The sequence below is a fragment of the Triturus cristatus genome, chromosome 11, assembly GCF_964204655.1.
Source record: "Triturus cristatus chromosome 11, aTriCri1.1, whole genome shotgun sequence".
Lineage (NCBI taxonomy): Eukaryota > Metazoa > Chordata > Amphibia > Caudata > Salamandridae > Triturus > Triturus cristatus.
In genome coordinates, this window is record NC_140594.1 from 368,909,087 (window position 1) to 368,932,345 (window position 23,259).

General features: G+C 46.6%; 1 protein-coding gene across 2 annotated transcripts in view; it reads left to right on the plus strand.

Moving 5' to 3' along the window:
• The window catches only part of LOC146784200 (oxaloacetate tautomerase fahd2, mitochondrial-like), a 129,789-nt gene that overhangs the window by 102,014 nt on the left and 4,516 nt on the right, over positions 1-23,259 (plus strand). For both annotated transcript variants that reach the window (XM_085634153.1, XM_085634154.1), the window contains 2 exons: positions 19,907-19,966; positions 20,215-20,377. In XM_085634153.1, the coding sequence (XP_085490279.1) occupies positions 19,907-19,966; positions 20,215-20,377 (223 nt within the window). The remainder of the gene's footprint in view (positions 1-19,906; positions 19,967-20,214; positions 20,378-23,259) is intronic.

Below are 23,259 nucleotides of genomic sequence, written 5' to 3' on the forward strand. Positions count from 1 at the left end.
ACTGTAGAAGCATGCATTCTATATGGGTGGATGTTAGAAAGTAAAAAGGAAGCTGTACTTGGTCCATGCTCCACAGCAGGGATAAATTTGAAACCCCACAAAGAAGCCAGAGGCAAGAAGGAGGCGCTAACCAATAAGAAGCAAGAAAGAAGTTACACAAAGCCACCCAATGGTAATTAATAGGCAAGCAATTCAAATGTTTGATTTTTTTTTACTAGAGGTTTTGCAAGCGCTGTGCTGGCGAAAGCTAACAAGGAGAACCAGAATATTAGCAACCCCATGAAGTGCTTAAAAAAATAAGCATTATCAAAGCTAGTATGTCTGGACTGTTACTGAACGGGTCTCTAAAGTCATAATAAGTTTGTGTGTGTGTGTTATTGTGGATGGTTAAGTAGGTGAAAACATGAATGCGTGAACAAGTTCAGGGATGAATATAGCAAAGAAAGATATCAAGAGTGCAGTGGAAGGAAATGAGGAGCAACTAAATTTGTGGTAACTAAAATAGCGAGAAAACTACAATTACTGCCAAGTGCGATAAAAAAATTATAATTGTGTAATAGAACCAAAGAGAAAATCAAATGATAAAAAAGTACAAGGCACAGAAAACCCAATTTCACAAACAAATCATAATGTTTTTTTGTAATCACACTTTAATAATGAACATGTCAAAATTCACAATGTGGTCTACTTTCACTGTACTTTTGTACAGTTGAAGGGTTGTGTAGTCTGGAGTTATGGGTCTCCTTGTAGACGAGTGTGGTGATAGTTCCCTTGCCTCAGATTCAGCTTTAGTGTACATGGAAGGAACTTGTGGATAGAGTACATTTGAATGTTTTCAGACCCCGCAAGGCTACTGGGCTTGAACCATGGGAGCTGGTGTTGTTTGCCTCTCATGTCCCAGGGTCCATTCTATGGCTGTGCAAAACTAGGCCAAGTACAAATCCTTCAGCACTGGACTCTACATTGTAGCAATGGCGAGCAGTCACAGGCTTCTCTGTGAGGTTGTGTGGAGGAGTAGGGAGCGCAAACCCAGGTCCCAGTAACCTAGCAGTGCAACAACTGATTGTCCAACCAAATGTTTTTACTTTAAGGAAAAGTACATGAAAACACACAGAAAACTCAGAACAGGCTTTAATTACAGATCCTTCAGCAGCACTGGGGCACTGCAGCTGGGGTCCTAGGTCCCCTCCTGCCCAGGTGTCCATCCTACGTAGGTCCCCCCCACTGTCTGGGTTGAAGTTCCTTCTGGACAGGAGTCAAGTCACAGGTGCAGATTCCCCCTTTTTTACTAGCTGGTGTGCTCAGTTCGCACTGCAGCACCACGTGTTACTTCTCACCACAGCCGAGTCACTCACTCCTTTTAAGACAGGCAGCCACCACCACTTCTGGCTCCCTCCCTCCCCTGGAAGGAGGTGCAGTGGCTGGGTGTTCTTACTCTGGCTGTGACCTCAGCAGGCAGCAGTGGAGGCCAACACATTAAATCTGTGCAGATGGGTGACTGACCACAAGCCAGCTTCTGGTGAAATGGATGTTTGGGCTGCGTGGCCAGAGGTCACAGTTCACCTCAGTGCAGTCTCTGGGAAGGTGCAACCCTGCCGTTGACACAGTTCGATGTTGCAATAGCACAGTCCACTGGGACACTTTGTTGATGCATAGTCCACTCAGGCACAATTTGTCGATGCAGTGGCACATCTGCTTCTGCACACTTTGTTAATGCAGCAGCACAGTCCTTTTATACCATGGATCCTGATTGAAACAACTCGTCCACAGACACTGCACTCATATTCCTTTGAGCACGTAGTTTGCTCTCCTCAGCATTCCTCTTTAGACAGTCCCTCACACAACTGGGGGTCAAGATGCATATGGCTCACCCTGGAAAGTCACAGCTCTCGCACGGCTAGCAGGCACCTTCTCTCTCACAGCAAGGAGGTTGGCTTCCAGATGCTTGAGCCCAAGGGGCCAGCTTTTTCCTTCCAGGCAGGACTCCATGTGATGTCCCTACACCTTTGGGAAGCTGGCTGTCAGGCAGACGCCATCTGTGGTTGCACAGAAGTCCTTTCCTTGGTCAAAGAGAACTTAGAATTAGAACAACAAGCAGGTCTGTGGCTCACACTTTTTTACAGTGAAAGCAGGCAGCGGGTGTGGATTGTTACCTGGTGTTGGATAGTTCTTCTTTCAAGTGTCCACTCCAGACTGTTTTCTAAACAGAGCCTTTGTGTAGAGTGATGCTTCTCACCACAGGGTAGTCTCCAGGTGCATCTAGTTTTCAGAAACTACACTGAATAATGATCAGGAAAGAGACAAAATGCTGGCCTCACCTAAAGGACCTTTTTCACTCACCTTGAACAACAGTTACTTCCCCTCCTCTGTCTATCAAATGGCAGTGCTCAGGACTACTAACCATCAGTTCCTCTCAGTGAAAGGACCTAATCAAATTTCTAAAAGAGACCGGTCTCCTTTTTCCCTATTTGACTGTCTAGATCTCCTTCCTCCAGCTTTAGGGGTGTCCGTAATATACTTCCACTGTCTTGAAAATCACCCTCGCCTTCCAAACTAGAGCCCCACGGGCCCCCCCAATACTCTAGTTTACTCATACATGTAATGTATGCTTCACACAGTCCACCTTCACATATATGCATAACATACCCATGGGAAGTTAGTGCTAGGGTCAGCGCTCAGAAATAAAACTGCACATGAGTAGGCCAGTAAGCCTCCACTCCAGAGACACAGATGATAACGGTCTGACCACAGCTTCTGATTCCCAAAACACGTTATGCTGCCATTGCCACACTACATGCTAACCACCCAACAGGAACAGTGGTCCACTGTCAAGACAAATATGGGTATGATTGGTGCGCCTCCCGGTCACAAGAAAGGTCCTCATTCGACATGCAACTGGGCCCCACCCATGCTGGTTGAAATTGCTTGCTGCTGGTGTCCTGGGCACTGCCCTACAATCACTCTGCAAACTAGGCCAACTACAATCCATTCCACACTTGACTCTCGAAGTAGTGAGAGTGCGTAGTCAAGCTTCTCAGGGAGGCAGTGTCAGTGGCAAGAGCTCAAAACTCAACAGTCAACCTACATACTCAATAACGTAATGTCCTGCCCAGTTATCTTTATTTATAAAGTTTTATATAGCACGAACATGATCCCGAGGGATATCAGAGCGCTTTACAGTTGTGGGGAAAGGAAGGTAACAGTTGTAGTACATGTGTCCAATAGGAAAACAGACAAAATCACATATCAAAATAGAACTCGCATGACAAGAACGGTTACACGTACACGGGATCAGCAGACTAATAAGAACATAGCTGGTACATATCGAGATGGAATAGCATCCAGCGCAAGGACTTAAAGGTGTAAGTCCAATGCATTAGAGCAGACGATCCAACAACCTATTAAGGTAAGAACTTGTTCATAAGGAATCTTTTTACTTCCAATTCGAAGGCATCCTTGGAGGAGATTCTACGTATTTCCGGTGGGAGGGAGTTTCAGATCTTCGGAGCTGAGCTGGAGAAGGCTCGGTGGCATGTTCTCTTTTTGCGAAAGATCTGTGGTTTCAGGAGGAGAGAGTTAGCACTCCTAGAGGGTCTAGCCCCTCCTGGAAAAGACAGTACTTCAATCACACAGCAAAACTTAATTATACACAACACTATCAGAGTGTAATACAGAATTAAAATCAGTTACACCTAACAGCAAAATGCTACACCCTCTCTTCTCCCTTGCACCTCACTCCATCCCACTTTGAGTGAGTTTCCAATGCATATAGCTCAAAGCAGTCTCACTTACTAGTGGAGCAACACTGTTCAATGTCTTTTCAACCCTTTGTTATACAGTCCTAAGCAGCATGGCTGTCTTGCCAACGTGTATCCATATCTGGCCCCGTATGCAGGCCAAGCCTTGCCGTTATTTGCTCCTGGTTGCATTGCATTTTAGGCGGGCAAGGGATCGCCTCCCACCCTTACAGTGATGGTCCTTTCCTTGTGGCAGCTGCAGCATTGTTCAAGTCAGGGTTTACAGAGTGGACTACGCAGGGTGGTCTGCATGGTCTCACCAATTTTTGGCAGTGGTGGCCCTCATGGCTACTGGATACTGATTATCAGACATAACAGTTGTGGCTTCCTCTGGATGCTCTATACACTAGGAACATACTTGTCCTGTTTTCCTTTATAGTCCCGCCTCCAGGGCCAGGCACATTTCTCTCAGTGGGTAGCCAGGCTTCTAGGCTCTTTCGACCAATCCTCAACTTTTCCAAAAGAAAGAGCAGACTTCAGGCGATGTCTTTTCACCTCTAGGAGACTGACTGTCAGACAGGCAATAGACGTGGTCACACAGCAGCACTTCAAGCGCTCTGTGGCACACTTCCTTCTTCGGTCAAGACGAGCGTCAGACTGAGACAAAGTGGGGTGGTTGGAGCCTATTTTTATATTCATATTCCACAACGGAGATATGGATTCACTGCCTGAGGTTTGGGAAAGTTTGGGTTTGTGATTTTCAAAGTGTCATTTCCAGGCGACTCTCTTAGAGCCTTTATGCAAAGTTTATTTTTTTACAGCAGGTAGCAGTGGGGCTCACTCCAAGCAGGAGTACCCAAAACAAGGACTTAAGGAAGTCTGAGTTCCCTGCACATCGTTGTCATCAGCCTTCCTGAGGTAGTAAACAGAGAAAGACAAAAGAGCTGGCCCTGCCTAGAACGTTCCTCACATCTTAAACAACAGAAACAGCAGTTCAGCCCTACAATCTACCTAATAGCAGTGCTCAGATTAAATCATCAGCATTCCTTTGCTAACCATGGCCTCATGCAGTTTCTAACAGGAGCCCCGTTTCCACCCTCCAGCTGCAAGAATGCTGGCAATACACTTGCACTGCCTGCTGGGAAAGCTGTCCTCATCCTCCATCTTGTGCTAAACGAAGGGCCTTCAAAAGGGATCCAACTGCCCCAGCTCTCAGATGCACACAGCACAGAGTCTTACTATTACACATACTGCTCATACACTACACACACACTCGACATGCACACAGGATGTCAGCGCTAGGTCCTGGGTTCCACAGAACAGTGGAACTTTACTCCAGAGTGGTCAGAAGACCGAGCTGTGCCTGACTCAGAAAAAGGTCTGGTCACACTACAAATTCACAAAACACAGTTCACTTCCACCACGGATTTACGTGATGTATACAGGGCAAGGACAATGCGTAATATTAGGGCATGCTTGGTGTGCCCCGCCGGGTCACAGGACAGGTCCTGAAACTTGCATTGTCAATGACAGGCATACCCCCATCTGAGCGCACACACTAGACATGACTCCAGTGACAAAATAAACGTTAGGATACCAGTTTCACATGCAGTCAGGCACTATGGATTGGGGTACACACCTGATTATCATACAGGGAACTGTTACTTCCCAAGAAGGCCTGATAGCAGCAAGGAGTGCTCCTAGAGGCTATTGCAAGATAGATAAATGCCATGCATCCCATTGAAAATAAAGTGTCTGTTCTCTCTAGAATTAAATATTACTTTAGGAATTAGAATGAGTTGGCAAAAAATATATGATGCAGTACCAGGTGTAGTACCCAGGGCCCTCACTTACAAAGCAAGAACATAACAGCTAAATTATGAAAGAGATACTGAACTATTTGTGCGCACAGCTTTAGTGAAGAAGCAAACACTGAGAAAATCGAAGAACCTACTAAAGGCAAGACAACATACACGCTTAAGCAGTAAAAACATGAATATTTGCTTCCACTGCATTTACTTGTATGTTGTGTTATTGGGAGCTTTTCAGGTATTTTCTTAACAATCAGAGAATGCTGAAAATCTGCACCCTTTGTGTCTGCCCCCCATAAATTTGTAGATGCATGGCATGTACTTCTAAAGCTTGAGGAATCAGAAAGGTACATTTTGAGTGATGAGAGTGGCAGTGCAGATCACAACATGTCACACATTCCTTTGAAAACCAAAGTTTCCACCCTCTCAAGAATTAACATACCACACGGGAAATAATAAAAGAATGTAGTAACAAAAAAATCCAAAGTAAAACCAGGCATTGAACCACCACGTTCTCTGCTCAGACAAAAATATTGCCACTGAGCATCCGCAGAGCTTTAGTAGAAAAGCCAAAGAACATTGTCTACAGTCCTAGAATTGAAAGTATGCATTGCAAGACAAAGTACCTCAGGAGAATATGCTCCTGTTGGAATTGTGTGCTCCGACGACAGAGTTTACTTTTATGTTATAGTCTTTGGCCCTTTTCAAGTTCCTTATCAACATTTAGTCCTGTCTGACTATAAATGTGTAAACGAGGGGAAGACGCTTTCCTCTTTGAACATTTGAAAAGGTGTTTTATGTGCTGTGAGGGGCAGAGAAAACGGAAGCATGTAAAGTATGCCTTTGACGTAACCGTCCTCTGAATAATGAGCATACTTCACCAAAAATTATGAAAGAAAGAATCATGTCAAAAATGCAAATTTTGCACGGACGCAGGAAAAGGACTTCAGTGCAGGAGCAAGAATATAGGGACAAAGCCATCAGAGGGACACTGAATCTTTTTTAGCTTGCAACTTTTGTGAAATTGCTATCAGCATTCTGAGGGAATCAAATAATCTAATATCAAGCAAGGGTACATCCCCATTCACTTTGGTAAAAATATGCTTATTCTATGATTGTTTGTCCCAACAAGGTTTACTTTTATGCTGTATCTGTGGCTCATTTGTCTGCCCTTGAGTCCCCTCGAGTATGCAGAGGAAGAATACAACTCATCTCTTGAGCAGGACCAACACAGGAATAGAGAGGAAATGCATGAAATCAGGAGCAGGAAAGTGAAATAGACAATGATTCCATCCAATCATGGGCAAGGGATGTGCATAAGCCACTATAAATGTATATATTGTGCTGAAAACAATAGGTCTTGCAAGCATACAGCTAAAGTGGTCTACAGTCAAGACCTAAAATGTGTATTGAACTCTGTTTTGGCTAGAGCCAGGCTTCACCGAGGTGGTGTGAAAGCGATGGGTGTAGGATTCTACAATTTTCATTGTTGATAAAACATAATTATTATAAAATGCAGATGTTACATTTTTATAATATTTATGGGAGCGTGCTCCACCACGTATTTTCCTTGTACAGTGAACCACTCTACTGATCTTTCTCTCGCTAATCTGCCCTTCTGTGAGCCACTTTTATATGGTCTGGCTTGGCCACGCAATAGTCGCCAGACAATTATGTGAGCATTACTAAAGAGCGGTTTTGACTCCACCCACATGTAGGGAGCCAGCAGTGCATGATTTTATGGTAAAAGTTTTGTGCTTCCACAAAAAAAGTGCTTGCTCTCCACGAAGTTGTGATCATTTTGTTTACAGATCCAGCTGCGTGAGCTTAAAAATTCAGGGGCACATACACACGCACAACATTGGAATTCTGTTGAAGTTTTGTAGATGCCTCATCTTGTATTTCTCTGGCAGCAGTACAGGTGGAAGGAGGGCAGTCATTAACCTACATGGAGTTTTAGGTCTGGCTTGGCAGTGCATCGGTCACCTGGCCTTTTAACCTACACAAATATAATTCTACAGTTCTTTGCTGCCACACAAATGCATATTCATTCCCATGCTATTTACTTGTTATGCTCCATATTACCATGTAACAGTCTTTTAAAGACCAACCTGTTGGTATTGCAAAATCTTGTTTTACTTCTACACCTTTGACCATTCCTTTCATGTGTCGTCTTCGCCCTCTTTTTTTTATTTTTTATTGCGGAGTGCTTTGCCATAGTGAACACTGTTTTGTTTCATTGCTGAACGACATCCTTTTTTTTTTTTACAGAAAAATAGACAAATAACCCCCGATAATTTTATACTAGATTTAATTCACAGTAATCACCGATAGAGGGGTGTAAAATCTGGGAGGCGGAACAGTGTAGGGGAAGCAAAGCTGCAAGTTAAACAGGAGAAGAGATTGTTGGAAAGTCAAGTTTACGAAGTACAGCGGGGTGAAGAGTTTCAGTGGAGAAGCGAGGGCAAATCCAAAATTGGACAGTCCTAGGAGAAAAGGTTTTTCCTTGCTAAGGGCAACACACAGGGTAAAGGCGAAATGGCCTATTTAAGCGCAAAGCAGCCCAGATGGCAGTGAGGCTATTTGTTGTGCTGAAATAGATTAGATGGGCTGAAAGAAACAATATTCTACGTATCGACTGTTGGGAGGTGGTTTGAGATGCTGACGGAGGACATGACATTTATATTTGTGGTCATGGACAACGAGAAGTGAACAAAGGACCATGTCTTGGGAAGATGGGGGACTTGAAGTAGAGTGTGCCTCGAATTACAGGGCACTGAATAGGTGAGACAGGATAGATAGCTGAGGTTATTGTCCATTTGGGTGAAGGCATCAGTTTATAGAAGTTGAAAGATGCGTGCAATGGATTAAAAGCATTGGCATAGCCAATAGGTCTCGCCTTTGGGACCTTATAAGTGTTTAGCCCTGCAACACTTGATGTTGTTTCACCAAGGATATTGTGCTGCATAACTAAACACTTATAAGTTCCCAAAGGCGAGACCTATTGGCTATGCCAATGCTTGTTATTATTCAAAGCAGATCACAATGGGTGGTATTGGCAACAAGTATTACAAATATAATGAAAATTAAACAAAATCTTTGTATGCAAGGTATTTGTCTGCTTTTATAGATCAATTTGTTTCCTTGTCTTTTGCAATAATGTTATGCAAATATTTAGAAAGGATATTCCAGGCAAATTTTAACAAATGGTGCATTTTCACGCTACTTCACCCAAAGAGCTTCTGATGAGCACTTTATCGTATCATTTAATGTAATGTAATGTAATTGCCAGCCTATCTGGGAAGCCATGCAGTGGTGAGCAAGGGGCAGGATCTCAGATGACAAATTGTTTACACGTAGGTAAGTACCATGTAGGTGGGTTCATCAGAACAGACTTCTAACTTCTTTGGCACAAGGTCCATAAATGAGGAAATTACGCCCAACAATAATACCAACTTACTGCAAAAGGAGTGTCCATACCTATGCGCATGCATCACAGACTACAGAAGGCGTCATGGCTCGTTTGCGTCTAGGTCCACAAACTATTCTAAGACATCGAGTGTAATGGAAAACAGGAATGCAAACCTTCTTTAGTAATTAATATACAGAGGTTTATTTTCCACTCTTCCGCGATATTGCCTGGTTCTAACATCTAGTGCAACGTATTGTGCTCAAAGCCTTCTTGTAAGGTCTCTGAGCCCTTATATACAATGCATACATGTATATATTTAGAAAGAAGTAAACGAGCTCCGTTTGGCAGGAGACATGAGAACACTCACTCCTCCAGATCAGCAGAAAGCTGCCTGGTCTCAGATTACAAACAGCTCAGGCCTGGAGCTGCATTCGCTGGAGGAAGCGTTGCTATGGAAACCCACAGCAATCTGTAATGCGAGCCCGTACTCAAGGCATTCACATCTGCAACTCCTCAATGGCAAAATCTTCCAATTTCAAGCCTTTCACAAAAATATCAAAACACGTCGTTTGTAGCGATCAAAACACGCACAACGGCGTTTATGTATGAATGCGCATACAGCGTATCCTCAGCACAATTCGTAAACCCGGCAGCAGATGACTTCAATTTTTAAGAAAAAGTATTTTTCTCTCGCGATAACCAAAATCACAGCGTGTTTTCGGGATCCAGCAGCCTGGCAGTACTACCGGTGTTAATACACCTCAAGTAATGCTCGTAACCGGCAAAGTCGATCAAGGACAGCGCACGCGCAGAGCAGACAGTCGAGGACGATCCAGAAGTGAACCCCCTTACCAGAGGAGCTTAAGGACCTCTAGATTAACAAGACAAAGGATAAAGGGTGGCGTGGAGGACAGCATCGTCTCGCAGAAAAGGCAACGCATTGGGTGGAAAGAGTTAAGGCATGTTCCGGTCAAGAAAAAAAGCGAGAGAGTGGGAGCGAGAGAGAGAAAGAGAGAGCAGGAGAGACAGAGAGAAAGAGAGAGAGAGAAAGCGAGAGGAGAGAGAGAGAGAGCGAGCGAGAGCCCGGGAGTGAGACACAAATCCAAGTTCTGCTTGTAGTTTGCGTTAGTACTGTCCTGGGAACGCGCGTGAGAGAGAGAGAGAGAGAGAGGGGGGGGGGGGCAGGAGGTGAGCCCGGGAGTGGTGCACGCACAGTCTGCTCTATTTGGAAGCACATACTCGTGCTTGTGGCGCGCTCCCACAAGGTGGATGCTGCCACAAGCACGAGTATGTGCTTCGAAAAAGAGCAGAACGACGGCTAAAGGTCTTCCTATGCAGCGCATGCACGCTGCGTAGGCGAGACCTGAAAACAAGATGCTCAAAGGCCTAGTTCTACCAACCCGAGCTGAAAGAACTATATTATGTAAAACTGGAGTGTGGACTTGTTTTTGTATTAACATCTTCCTGGAAAATGTAAAACAATTCTGGAAAATTCTGAATCTATATCAACCACATACACACAGCAAAAATAAATATGTTTGTTCCTGGGGGTTATCACACTTCAAGAAGTTGACTATCCTGGATTTGTAGGTCGAGCCTAGCGGCAGCGCGCATGCACTGCTTGCTCTGCTAAGCATGCTGTATTGGGGTGTGCACTATAAGCCCCGCCCACTCTTCGCCCATATTTTTAATTGGCTTGTGCCATTGTCCTTTGTGAACGCTGGCTTCGGATTCATTATGAGGCTTGTTAGTCCCTCTTTGGTTCTGCCTTGTCTCCTTTAGTTACCGCCCCTAAGTACTGAACCTTTTACTGGTGTTGTGACATGCTCTGGTTTATAAGTTGGTAAGCATTATTTTCCTTAATGCTCTTCCTCTATTTCACACATGACATCGCAGCACGCCTGCTACTCTATTTATTTAAATTACCATGCGGTCCGCTTTAACTATAGCGGCACACTGTAACAGACTACTGGAGGTAGCCCGTAAACCCTATAGAGATAGGGCAGACATATTTAACATAGAACAGTGTCTTTAAGGGTGTTAATTAAAAGTCAATTTTATCAGGAGCACAACTAATTGCTAGGAGCACTGGGGGTGAACCAGGGAGACAAATGATTCAGAATTACAATGTTAATTTGTTGTATATATTTCTTCATATATTTAGGAAACCTGTAAAGCACTGTGTTACATTCAGTGACCTGTAATACTGTGTACAAGTGCTTGTGAAATAGTGAACGACTCAAGTCACTCGTGAGGAAGTATGTACAGCGACAAGAGGGGGTACAAAAATATTATACAAGATTTGTGCGTAGAGATACCCATACAATAAATGCAAGTAAATACAGAGAAATTTGAATGGGTATTCCCGAAAGATGGGCGTCGTAAATTTCAGTGTAAAAGTCGACGGTGTTTCGGCCTGTAGGAATGTTAGGCCATCATCAGGACCAGGTTATAATTAATTACACAACAGTGCTGTGGGGGAGAATAAAAAACACTCAATGGGTGGACCAAGAGAAAGGAAAAGATTATAAAGAAATTGGAGTGAGTCAAAGGTAGAGATCAATGACAGTTCGAGCGTGGCAGATAAGAGGCGTTTAGTAGAAAAAATACTGCGTGTCTAGGCTCATAAAAAAGAGATGAGGGCAGGTAGCAGGGCACAAGACCAATGGCCCCTGCTGGCGGCTAAGAAGAGCAGGATGGTGACTAAGTTACTGGAGGTAAAGGCACTGTGACTTACATGGATTTCGGTGAGGTACAATCAGCTCGGGGTGTCAGGGACTGGACACGTGAAGCGAATCCGGTAGGGGTGGCCAGAGCGAGTCTGGTAAAGTTACTGTAGAGCAGGGCAGCGCTGTCATCAATCTTTGTCAGGGCGCTTCCATCTGATAGGGAAGGAGTGAGACATAAGCGTGAGGATCTGCCGAGCACAAGATTGCCAAAGTGGGTGGAGCGGCGTAAAGACTTACAAATCAGGATGGCAGGGATGTAGATCACTATAGCAGTCGCACTTATTCACTTATTTAATTTACAGCGCAGTCTGCTTTCAGTTTAGTGGCCGCCCTTATTTATTCAATTAATTAATAGCGCAGGCCACTTTCACTTCAGCAGCCGCGCACAATGTTTCTTAATTATTTTTGTTTACTTTGTGTGAAAGCGCACCATATGCGCTTTCACTTTAATATTGTCCATGCCCCTCTGTTTAGACGCTGCTCACTGTAACCTGAATACCGTGAGCAGCATCTAAATAAATGGGCGTGGCCAATATTAAAGTGCTACCGCATTTGCGAGACTTTGAGCTATTGGCATTAAAAATAACAATGCCTTTTATATATGTGTTTGGTTTAAAACACATAAATGAAAGGCATTGTCATTTACAATGCTAATCGCTTAAACGCTCGCAAAAACAAGACCTATTGCATTGAAAATGCTTGTTGTCTTTCTATTCTGTTTGGCTTATAGGATCGAAGCCCAATGAGTCCGCATGAGAACAATTCATCACTGGAAAGGGAGGAAAAACTGCAAAAAAAAGCTTAAAACATTTTACAGTAGGCGAGTGAAAGGTGCTGAAAGTACACAAAACAGCCAATGGCAGGAAACTGTGCCCCTGCCTTGTAACAGAAGAAAATCAAGTATTTACAAATGCAGTAGGGTTTGCCTTGCTCCAAAAGCTGGGGACTGGCAAAGACGAATTTGTTCTTGATTTTGGATAGGGGACTGGCTAAGTAGGTTACGTATGGTCACTTGCACTGTTTTTCCTCCTTGAGCCTGCTTGCATCTTAATATATGCAAAGATGTTTTGCATTTGTGTCTTGTAACCAATTAGCATGGCTGTTAGGTTATGCACTAATGAACAAGCTACGTACCTTCTGTAACGCCTTATTTGCTAGAGACTCTATCTAGTCACAGATACCTTACCTTCGAATAATCCCCAGGCGTTAGGCTGGATCCGTAAATGTTTTGTGAGCATTATTCCTGCAGGCTGTTGGGTTGCGTAGTTCAGCTCCACTTGGCCTACAGCCCGAGGAGACCTCAGGCGCTGCTTATAGTCTAATGTTCAGGTGAGATCTCTGAGATCTAAGTAAATGCAAACTTCTCCAACTGCCCCTCATCCACAAGTCCAGAAGAGGAGGTTGTGGAATGTGCTTCCGCTTGACTTGAGAAGCAGTACGCCTGAAGCCGTATTTAGAAAGAGCTTAAAAACCATACATTTTAACTCCTGCACAAATGTCATTTAGCATCACTGCTGTTAGGTCTGTGGGTTATCTTTTCGCTAGCGCCGGGACACCTCTTTGGAGGTAGCTGTGCGCTTTACATATATATTGTATTGTTTTGTATGGTATCATTGGCGTCCACGCTGAAAATGACATCCACGGTGCCTATGAAGGCACCACCCCAGCGTGCTCAGGTCAGTTACTTTTCGTGACTTTCCACGCCAGGAGCGCAGAGGCACGAAGAACACTGACCACTGGTGTGTGGAACTAGTGCCCTGAGAAGGGAGAAACTATGTACCTATAAATCTGTTCGCAGAGCTGAGAGGATGGGTGGGTCAGTAAGATATCTGTAGCTAGATAGAGTCTCTACCATATGAGGCGTTGCCAAAGGTAAGTAACTTGTTCATCTAATACAGACATCTCGCTGCAGATTCTTTACCTTAGAATAGATACCAAAGCAATACCTCTCTGGAGGTGGGTCTGCAAACTTGATTTAGACTAGGAAGTCCTGCAGGACCGAACAGGCAAAGTGCCCGACCCGATGGGCCTGACTGTCCTGGCAGTAGTGCTTGGTGAACGTATGCAGTGAGGTCCATGTTGCTGCCGGGCAGATGTCCAGGACTGCAACTCTGCGCGCTAACGTAGTGGTTGCAGCCTTTGCTGTAGTGGAATGAGCACGCAAACCCTCTGGGGGTTGCTTTTTGGCCAATGCACAACAGATCTTAATGCAAAGCACGATCCATCGTGAAATGGTTAGTTTCTGCATGGCCTTCCACTTTTTAGCTCCGACATATCCCTTAAAGAGTTGATCGTCCACCCGGAATGGTTTAGTGCAGGCAAGGTAAATGAGCACCGCTCTTTTTGGGTCCAGTCGGTGGCATCTTGCCTCTTCATTAGAGGAATGAGGTGAGCTTAAAAAGTAGGTAAAGTGATGGACTAGCCTAAGTGGAATGGGGTGACTACCTTCGGCAAGAAGGATGCTCAAGCCTGAAGGACCAGTTTGTCTGAGACGAAAGAGACATTTGAAGGCTGGGATGACAGCACCTGCTGTTCACTGACCTTCCGTGCAGATGTAATTGCCACCAGAAATACCATCTTGATGGTAAGAAGTCTAAGAGGGCAGGTATAAGTGGCTCAAAGGGAGCACACATTAGAAAAGTAAGGATTACGTTAAGGTCCCATTGAGGCATAACGAAGGGAGCTGGAAGAAATACGTGTTGGAAACCTTTAGGGAACCTATTTACAAAAGAGGACTTGAGGGTAGGGTGATCTGGCAGCTGCAAAAAAGTGGAAATGGTGGACCAATAATCCTTCACATGCCCAATGCAGGGCCCTGCTGGGCCAGGATATGGAAAAACAAAAGAAAGGTGCAGATAAGGGGTCGACCTGTTTGGCTGTACACCATACCATAAACTTGCTCCAATTGCTGGTGTATATCATCTTGGTGGAGGGACGCCGAGCTGCCAGAATCACATTACAGAGTTCGGGCGGATGGTCGAAACATGTCAATTGTCACCGCTTAATCTCCATGCATGAAGGCAAAACGTTGACAGGTTTGGGTGGAGAACCCTCCCCTGCTGCTGCAACAGAAGAACCTCCTGAAGGGGCAGCCTGATCGGATGACCGATGGCCATGCTCAACAGCTCTGGATACCAGATTCTCTGAGCCCAGTCCAAAGCCACAAGGATGACTTTGGCCTGTTTGTTCCTAATCTTCTTGAGAGCTCTGGGCAGGAGTGGTATGGGCAGGAAGACATATAGGAGGCCTGAGATCCACTCAAGACGAAAAGTGTCTCATAGTGAGAGCTGCTTTGGAAACTCCAGCACGCAGAACTGCTGACATTGTGTATTCTCGAGGTGGTGAACAGATCTAAACAAGGCTCTTCCCACTTCTGAATGAGAACTTGCACCTCCTCCCAATGGAGACACTATTCGTGATCCTATAGGCATCTTCAGCTGAGTTTGTCTGCTCCGACGTTCAGAGATCCCACCAGGTGTTGAACCACGAGGGAAATGCCCTGACATTCCAGCCATGTCCGACACACAGGCCCTCTTGACAAAGGGTCCACGAGGGAAATGCCCTGACATTCCAGCCATGTCCGACACACAGGCCCTCTTGACAAAGGGTCCACGACCCCAACCCCTCCTGTTGTTTGCAGTACCACATGGGGGTGTTGTCCATGAACCATTCCACTAGCCTTTCCTTAATGGGGGTTAGGAAGGCTTTCAATGCCAGTGGGATCATTCAGAGCTCGCCCAGGAGCAACGCATCTGTCACTACTGTCCGATCTGGTTGGGGATGGGTAAGGGGTCTGCTTTGACCCAATGATGGTACGTTAACCACCACTGCAGATCTTTTGCAGTGCTTTCCGAGACCTGGACCATGTCGGAGAGATTCCCCTGATGGTGTGCCCACGGAACTTCTGGTCCTAGTGCAGAGCGAGCAGGCATGTGTCATAAGCAGGATGCAGGAGACCATGAAGCTCAGACGTCTCAGAGTGAGACTCACTGAAATCCAGGATAGAGGCTGAAACATCGGTATCATACAAGGACTATCCTAGACTTGCCGTTCAGGAGGATAAGCCCAAAACCACACTTTGTTCAGAACAGCTCAGATGAAAGGGATCATCTGAGAAGGGGTCAAATGTGACTTCGACACATTGATAGGGAACCCCAGCCAAGTGCAGGAGGTGTACCGTATTTGGGAGGTAGGGAGCGACTGCCTGGGGCAAGCCCGCCTTCAATAGCCTGTCGTTGGGATAGGGGAACACTGGCACTCCTGATCTCCGCAGATGAGCTGCAACCACTGCCATCACCGTGACGAACACACGAGGGGCACTGGTAAGGCCACAGGCACGGTGAACTGAAAGTGCTTGTGGCCTACCGTGAACCACAGGTAACGTCTGTTGTCAGGCAGGACATGAATGTGGAAGTAAGTCCAACAGTACCATCCAGTCTCCCAGGTCAAGGATTGACGGGACTTGAGCGAGCATGAGCATTTTGAATTTCTCCTTTTCCAGGCAGAAATCGAGAGGGCGCTGGACTAGGATAAGACAAAGGCCTCCGTCCTTCTTGGGCACCAGAAAGTAGCGAGAATAGCAACTGCGACCTACTTGTGACACCAGCATCCTCTCTATGGCTCCCTTGGCTAAGAGGGCTGTCACTTCCTGATAGAGTAATGAGATGTGGTCCTCCATCAGCCTGTCGCAAGTGGGCGGACTGGGTGTAGGGGTAGTCATGAAGGGGAGGGAGTAGCCCCTTAGGACATTCTAGAGAAACCAGCGATCAGATGTTATCAGCCTCCAGTGGTGAGCAGATGATGGCTTATTCTGTCTCCCATTGGGTGCCCATAATGGTTGGAGGGCAAACTAAAGAGGCTTGAAAGCTGAGGCTGCAGCTGCCCGGGGGTGGTGTACTGGCCTGACCTCTGGCTACCTGACCAATGAGTTCTGGGTGTACCGTGTCCTCGGCCATGCAGGGGCTGGGAAGCTTGCACCCCATGGTGGCTTGGCCGGTAGTGGCGTGGCTGGAGCAAAAGGCAGACTGGGGTTGGGGAGGGTCCATGGAGAGGCCCAAGGACCTGGCTTTAGCTCTGCTGCCCATGAAGGTCTGTAGCTCTGAGTCCGCCTTGTCCTTGAAGAGACAGGAGCCATTAAAGTGTATGTCCATGATCAAAGCCTGGATATCCCCCAAAAAGCTAGTGGTTTTAAACCGGACAAGGACCACCAACGATTACACAGTTCTGCCTAGTGGGTCAGTTGTATCCAGCCCACAGCGTATGGTGAGCTTAGCGGCATCCCTTCCTTCAGCAATAGCTTGGGAGAGTACGGCTGTGGCCTCCTATGAGACCAGTGGCAGCACCTACGCAACCGGGTCCCAGAGCGAATGGGAGTATCGGCCTAAAAGGCACACTGTGTTCACCAACTGCACTGCCAGGCTGGCGGAAGAATAAAAAATTCCCCAAGGAATCCAGCTTCTTGGATTTCCTGTCCGGTGGAGTGGTAGGGAATGTGCCAGGATTTACTCCAGAAGTGGAGGCTTGGACCACCAAGCTGTCAGGGGAGGGGTGTTGGGTGAGGAAGTTAAGGTCCCCTGTGGCAGGGTGATGGCATTGGGCAATGGATGAAGCGGTACCTTCAGGCTGAAGCACCTCCGTCAAGACGTTTGTCTTGACAGCCACGGAGGGCAGCTCAAGGTCGAGGACTTCGGCCACCCTCCTAACCACCATAGCAAATGAGGCTCCCTCCTCCATGGCCACAGTAGGAGAGACCAAGCCAGTATCTGAGGACGTGTCCATTCGCCTGGCATCTGCCAAATCCTCACACCACATGTCCTCACTGAGATCTAGGGGCTGGTATTCTTCAGGGTCCAGTTGCGCCCTCCCATTTATCCCCAAGTCCTAGCCCATAGGAATAGGGCATGGGCTCCCATCCGACTCAGTTTTGGAGTCGGGGATGAGATTGGGGGCAGCAATGCGGGGGACATCAGCCGTTGAGCTGGCATCGGGGGCAAACCTTTAACAGGAGACCAGTAGGGAACACTCTCGAACCCAGGGGCCTGAAGGCGCTCCAATGGGGACTGACTGCCCAAATATCAGGTGCATGGCGTTATAAAATGTTCGGAGTGGGGCGAGGCCCGCTCTGGCTCCTGGAAACTCGTAGAGGTGCTGAGGCAGCCCAGGGGCAGGTTTAACTGTGGGGCCAGGTCTCAAATGCTGACACTACCTTGCCTCGTTGGAGGACTTTGACAAACAGGGCGAGTCAAAGACCTCTTCGACTTCTTGTTCTTTTTGTTTATGGGACTTACCTGGACGGCCAGACAACTTCTAGTGCGACGTCGAACGTTTGGAGCGGCTCCGTGACCGATCTTTGGCCCTTCCTCTTGGCAGGGTTCGAGACCGTCAAGAAGCTTGAGGGAGCACTCCCTCAAGGCCATGGGGTGCATTGTACGACAATCGATGGAGGTCTTGACGTCGTGGTCACTCTTGAGGCACCAGAGGTAGACGAGGTGTGGGTCCGACACCAACATTTGCCAGGGATAGTCGCCACAGAGCTTAAAACCAGCCTTCCTCGTGAACATCCCTGCCATACCAGCAGACAATATCTCAAAAAATATTCGCCAAAAAGTCGATCAAAGGTCAATAAAAAACTGACTGGGGGTAGCCCTTCTCTGGATTTGCGCTGACTGGTGTGGAGAGAAAACTAACGTCAGCGCACTGGAGTTGGGCCTGTATAGACACCACGCCCGTCACCTCCAGTGTGGACCACGCGGATGACGCCACACTGAGCCGAACAATGCCATCTAGCTGCATGTAGGGATACTGCTCATGAACAAATTTCTAGATCCAGTCTGACGCCTGGGGGTAATTCTAAGGTATGAAATCTGTGGCTAGAAGTCTCTATCAGACACGTCATGCTTGCCCACAATGTCACTAATTACCATAACAAGGCAGACAGAGCATTGTAGCAGGTGCGGGTGCCCTAGATACCCACGTTATGTCCAGAATGACCACCATTACGTCAGGACAACCATTTTGCCAGAGACCAGCTCGAAAATATCATGGGTGCCCAAAATGTACCAAGAATTACCACCATTATGCCTAGGCCACAGTTTTAAAAGGGGTGGGGATCATGCTATGGATGCCCCAACTGGTGGCCCACATCAACAAGCAGCGAGAATCATTGCATTGCATTAAGCCAAGGCTAGCATTTTACCAGGGGTTGGTAGCGGACATCGTCCCATGGATGCTCACAAGCAGCCAATAAAAAACCCATCGTGCCAAGGTCAGGGCTTTATCAGGATCAGTGATGGGCATCACCCCAAAGGTGCTCACAAAGTGTCAAACATTCCCAAAATTGAGTGAGGGACACTTCACCAGGTGGGGGTGGCTCTGTGCTGCTTCCCCCCACCGCAACCTCCATGGTAGTTCCCCCCACACTCCGTTTGCTTCTCCCTGCCCTCCATGTTCCTTCTCCCCGCCCGCCCTACAAGTTGCAAAGCATTACCAAAATTGAGTGAGGGACATCATTTTACCTGGTGCGGGTGGAGGGGTGGGTGCAGTGGGCAGCAGGCATCATTCCATTGATGCTCAGAGGTAGCCAATTAAAATCCCCATTGTGCTATGGCCGGTGTTTTATTAGAGTGAACAATAGGAATCATCCCAAGGGTGCTTACTAGTTGCCAAGCATTGCATGCGGAATTGCATTTTACCAGTTAGGGGTGGTTCCGTGCTGCTTCCCCCCACCGCTACCTCAACGTTAATTCCTCCACCCACACTCCGTTTTACTTCATCCCCACCCTATGTGATGCTTCCCTTCACCTGCCCTACTTTTTTTTAACCTATCCAACTCGGATTGGCAAACAAAATGGGGGAAAAAGTTTCCCACGCCATTTTGATTTTAAATTTTTGCTTTGTAGGTGGAAAGTTTACTTTACTACCTGCACTACCATTAAGGTAAACACCTGTGAAACTTTACAAAAGAAAACGAGTTACTCAATGAAAGTAGCAATGTCTGCAGACCTTCAAAACGTTACATGTGCCCTGAGTGAATGCTCTTGTCAGATCGCTGTACATCTACTTCTGCTATCGGGATCATGGGTTTGATGCAATGAATAAGCTGTGCTTGTATTTACTTTCACTCTCAAAGTACTTAAAAAGCCCTTACCACCATATGTTACTCTTTATGGATCCCTGCAGGTTTACAACAATATTCATGGCTTTTCCCCTTACTTTTAGAAAGTTGACTGGGAGGTGGAGCTGGTCTTCATTATTGGGAAAAAAGGAAAAAACATCAAGGTAAGTCGTGTTGTTCTGTCCGCACTCCCCAAACACTTCTCTGTCTTTCTTCTCTCTATAAATCTGTCTACCTCTTTTGTGTGCTACCCTTCCTCTCTGGTGTCCAGCCTCCTTGGTGGTTTTTTTTTTTACCCCACACAACCGCATTTCATCATGTTAGCCATCTTGCTCCCAAAGCCTGGTGAACCTGTCCTGTCACTCCCACCAACGTCATGTCTGTCTCAGATTCTTTTACTGTCGCCTTGCAGGAGGAGGATGCCATGGGCTTTGTGGCTGGGTTCACAGTGGCACACGATGTCAGTGCCAGAGACTGGCAGATGGAGAAGAACGGGAAGCAGTGGCTTCTAGGGAAGACATTCGACACGTTTTGTCCCCTGGGACCTGCTATTGTAACAAGAGATGCAATCTCAGGTACATCAAGTGGTATCAGTCTGTCACAGTCTTTAAATCGTCATTATCAGACATGTAGCCAGACGAGATGAAAAGTCAGCAGGTGACTGTCAAACGCATGATTAGGTATCGGTAGATGCACCAGTATCTCACCGCCCCAAAAATGCTTTCAGAGGTACAATGAGATGTGTCTGTATGTCACTATTCCAGAGGAGCATTCATAGGTACAATGACATGCGTCTGTATGTCACCATTCCAGAGGAGCATTCACAGGTACAGTGAAATGTGTCTGTATGTCACCGTTCCAGAGGTGCATTCCCAACAGCGAGATGTGTCTTTGTCACCGTTCCAGAGGTGCATTCACAGGTACAGTGAGATGTCTGTATGTCACCGTTCCAGAGGTCCATTCACAGGTACAGTGAGATGTGTCTGTATGTCACCGTTCCAGAGGTGCATTCACAGGTACAGTGAGATGTGTCTGTATGTCACCGTTCCAGAGGTCCAATCACAGGTACAGTGAGATGTGTCTATTTCACCGTTCCAGAGGTGCATTCACAGGTACAGTAAGATGTGTCTGTATGTCACCGTTCCAGAGGTGCATTCACAAGTACAGTGAGATATGCCTGTATGTCACCTTTCCAAAGGTGCATTCACAGGTAAAGTGAGATGTCTGTATTTCACCGTTCCAGAGGTGCATTCACAGATACAATTAGATGTGTCTGTATCTGACCTTTCCAGAGGTGCATTCAAAGATACAATTAGAGGTGTCTGTATGTCACTGTTCCAGAGGTGCATTCACAGGTCCAGAGGTGCATTCACAGATACAATTAGATGTGTTTGTATGTGACCTTTCCAGAGGTGCATTCACAGGTACAGTGAGACGTGCCTGTATGTCACTGTTCCAGAGGTGCATTCACAGGTACAATTAGATGTGCCTGTATTTCACCGTTTCAGAGGTGCATTCACAGGTACAGTGAGATGTGCATGTATGTCACCGTTCCAGAGGGGCATACCCAGGTACAGTGAGATATGTCTGTATGTCCTCGTTCCGGAGGTGCATTCCCAGGTACAGTGAGATGTCTGTATGTCACTGTTCCAGAGGTGCATTCCCAGGAACATTGAGATGTGTTTGTATTGTCATTGTTGTTTTTGTTAATTGATATTTGTATAGCGCGTAATCACCAGCAGTCTCTTAGCGCTTGAGAGAGTGGCTGAACCCTACCATCGGCTATCCGTCAGTGCGCCTGGTCAGAGCGTGTATTGTTCCCTGCCCTCCATGAATAATAGGGTCTTAAGCTTTTTCCTGAATGGAAGAAGAGAGGTTTCCCTACGTAGGCTTTCTGGTAGCTTGTTCCATTGGTGGGGGATCAGAACTGAGAAGCCTCGTCCGCCAGCTGTGGTTTTATTGAATCGCGGACAGGACAGCAGGCCAGCCACGGACGAGCGGAGGGTACGTCCTGGCATGTAGCTACTAAGGTGATCCTTGATTTATTCTGGCGCTTGCCCATAGAGAGCTTTATGAGCGATGCAAAGGCCCTTAAACTTGGCTCGCTGCTTGATGGGAAGCCAGTGCAGCTGCTGCAGCAATGGTGCTGCATGTGAGCGTCTTGGGACTTTAAAAATCAGTCTTGCTACGTCATTCATTTTTACTTGCAGCTTACCTAGCAGCTTCTGTGGTAGCCCGATGTTCAGGGCATTGCCATAGTCCAATCGTGACACAATCAGTGCCGACACCACCATGCACAGGGTTGAAAATTAAAGGAGAGGTGTCAATTTCCTGAGTTGTCTTAGCAGGCGTACACAGGTCCCAACCACGGTGGACACTTGATTTGACTGTGTGAGCCCGGCATCTATTTTGATGCCTAAGCTCTTTACGAACGGTACTGGTGTGGGTGTGGCACCTAACTCTTGTGGCCAGAAGAGGTCAGTCCAAGGGTTACCTCCACTGGTAATAGTTAGTACCTCTGTTTTGTCAGGGTTAACTTTGAGCAAGTTGGCAGTCATCCCGTTAACTGTATATCTAAGAATACTTTGTACACATGATTGGGCTTGAAGGGATCTGTCGATTCGAAGGATCAATTTGGTGTTATCCACGTAATAAAACACTTGACAGTCCCTTTTGGCCATGGCTGCCACCAATGGCTGGAGATTAATGTTAAAAAGCAGTGGGGACAGTGTAGAGCCTTGCGGCACTCAGCAGGTCAGTGCACCTTTACTGGACACTCAGCCTACTAGTTGGATCCATTGTGTCCGGTCTGTCAGAAAGGAGGAGATCCATTGATGCACCACCCAACAGATTCCTATATCCTGAATACGAGCCAGTAGTTGGTAATGATTCACTGTGTCAAACGCGACTGTTAGGTCTAGCAGAATTAAAGCACAGGGCTTCTTCCTGTCGGTCGTAAGCCTGAGCTCATCCAACACTGATAGCATCACCAACTCTGTGCTGTGGTGGGCCCTAAAGCCTGCCCGCCGCACCTGGAGTAGCTGATGTTTCTCGATAAATAGTGAGAGGGTTCTAAGTACATGTTGTTCAATTACTTTCGCCAGAAAGGGCAGCTGAGATATGAGCCGATAGTTCTTTAGGTTGGAGACATCTGCCCCTGCTTTTTTCAGCAGTTGGGTTACCCTAGCTTCCTTGAAGTTGAGCGGGACCCTCCCAGGTGTCAAGGGTTGATTAATCAGTGAGAGAGAGTCCCTCCCCATCACTGGGAGAGTCATTTTAAACACCCTTGGTGGGCAGGGGTCCACTGGCGACCCAGACTTAACTCTGGTCATAATGTGAGACATAAAATCTAGGCCTAGCATCGGAAAGGTGGAGAGTTTCTCGCTATGGCTGCACGACGGTACTTCCACAACCAAAGGGCCTTGACTGATATGGGTATTACTTATGTAGATTAGAA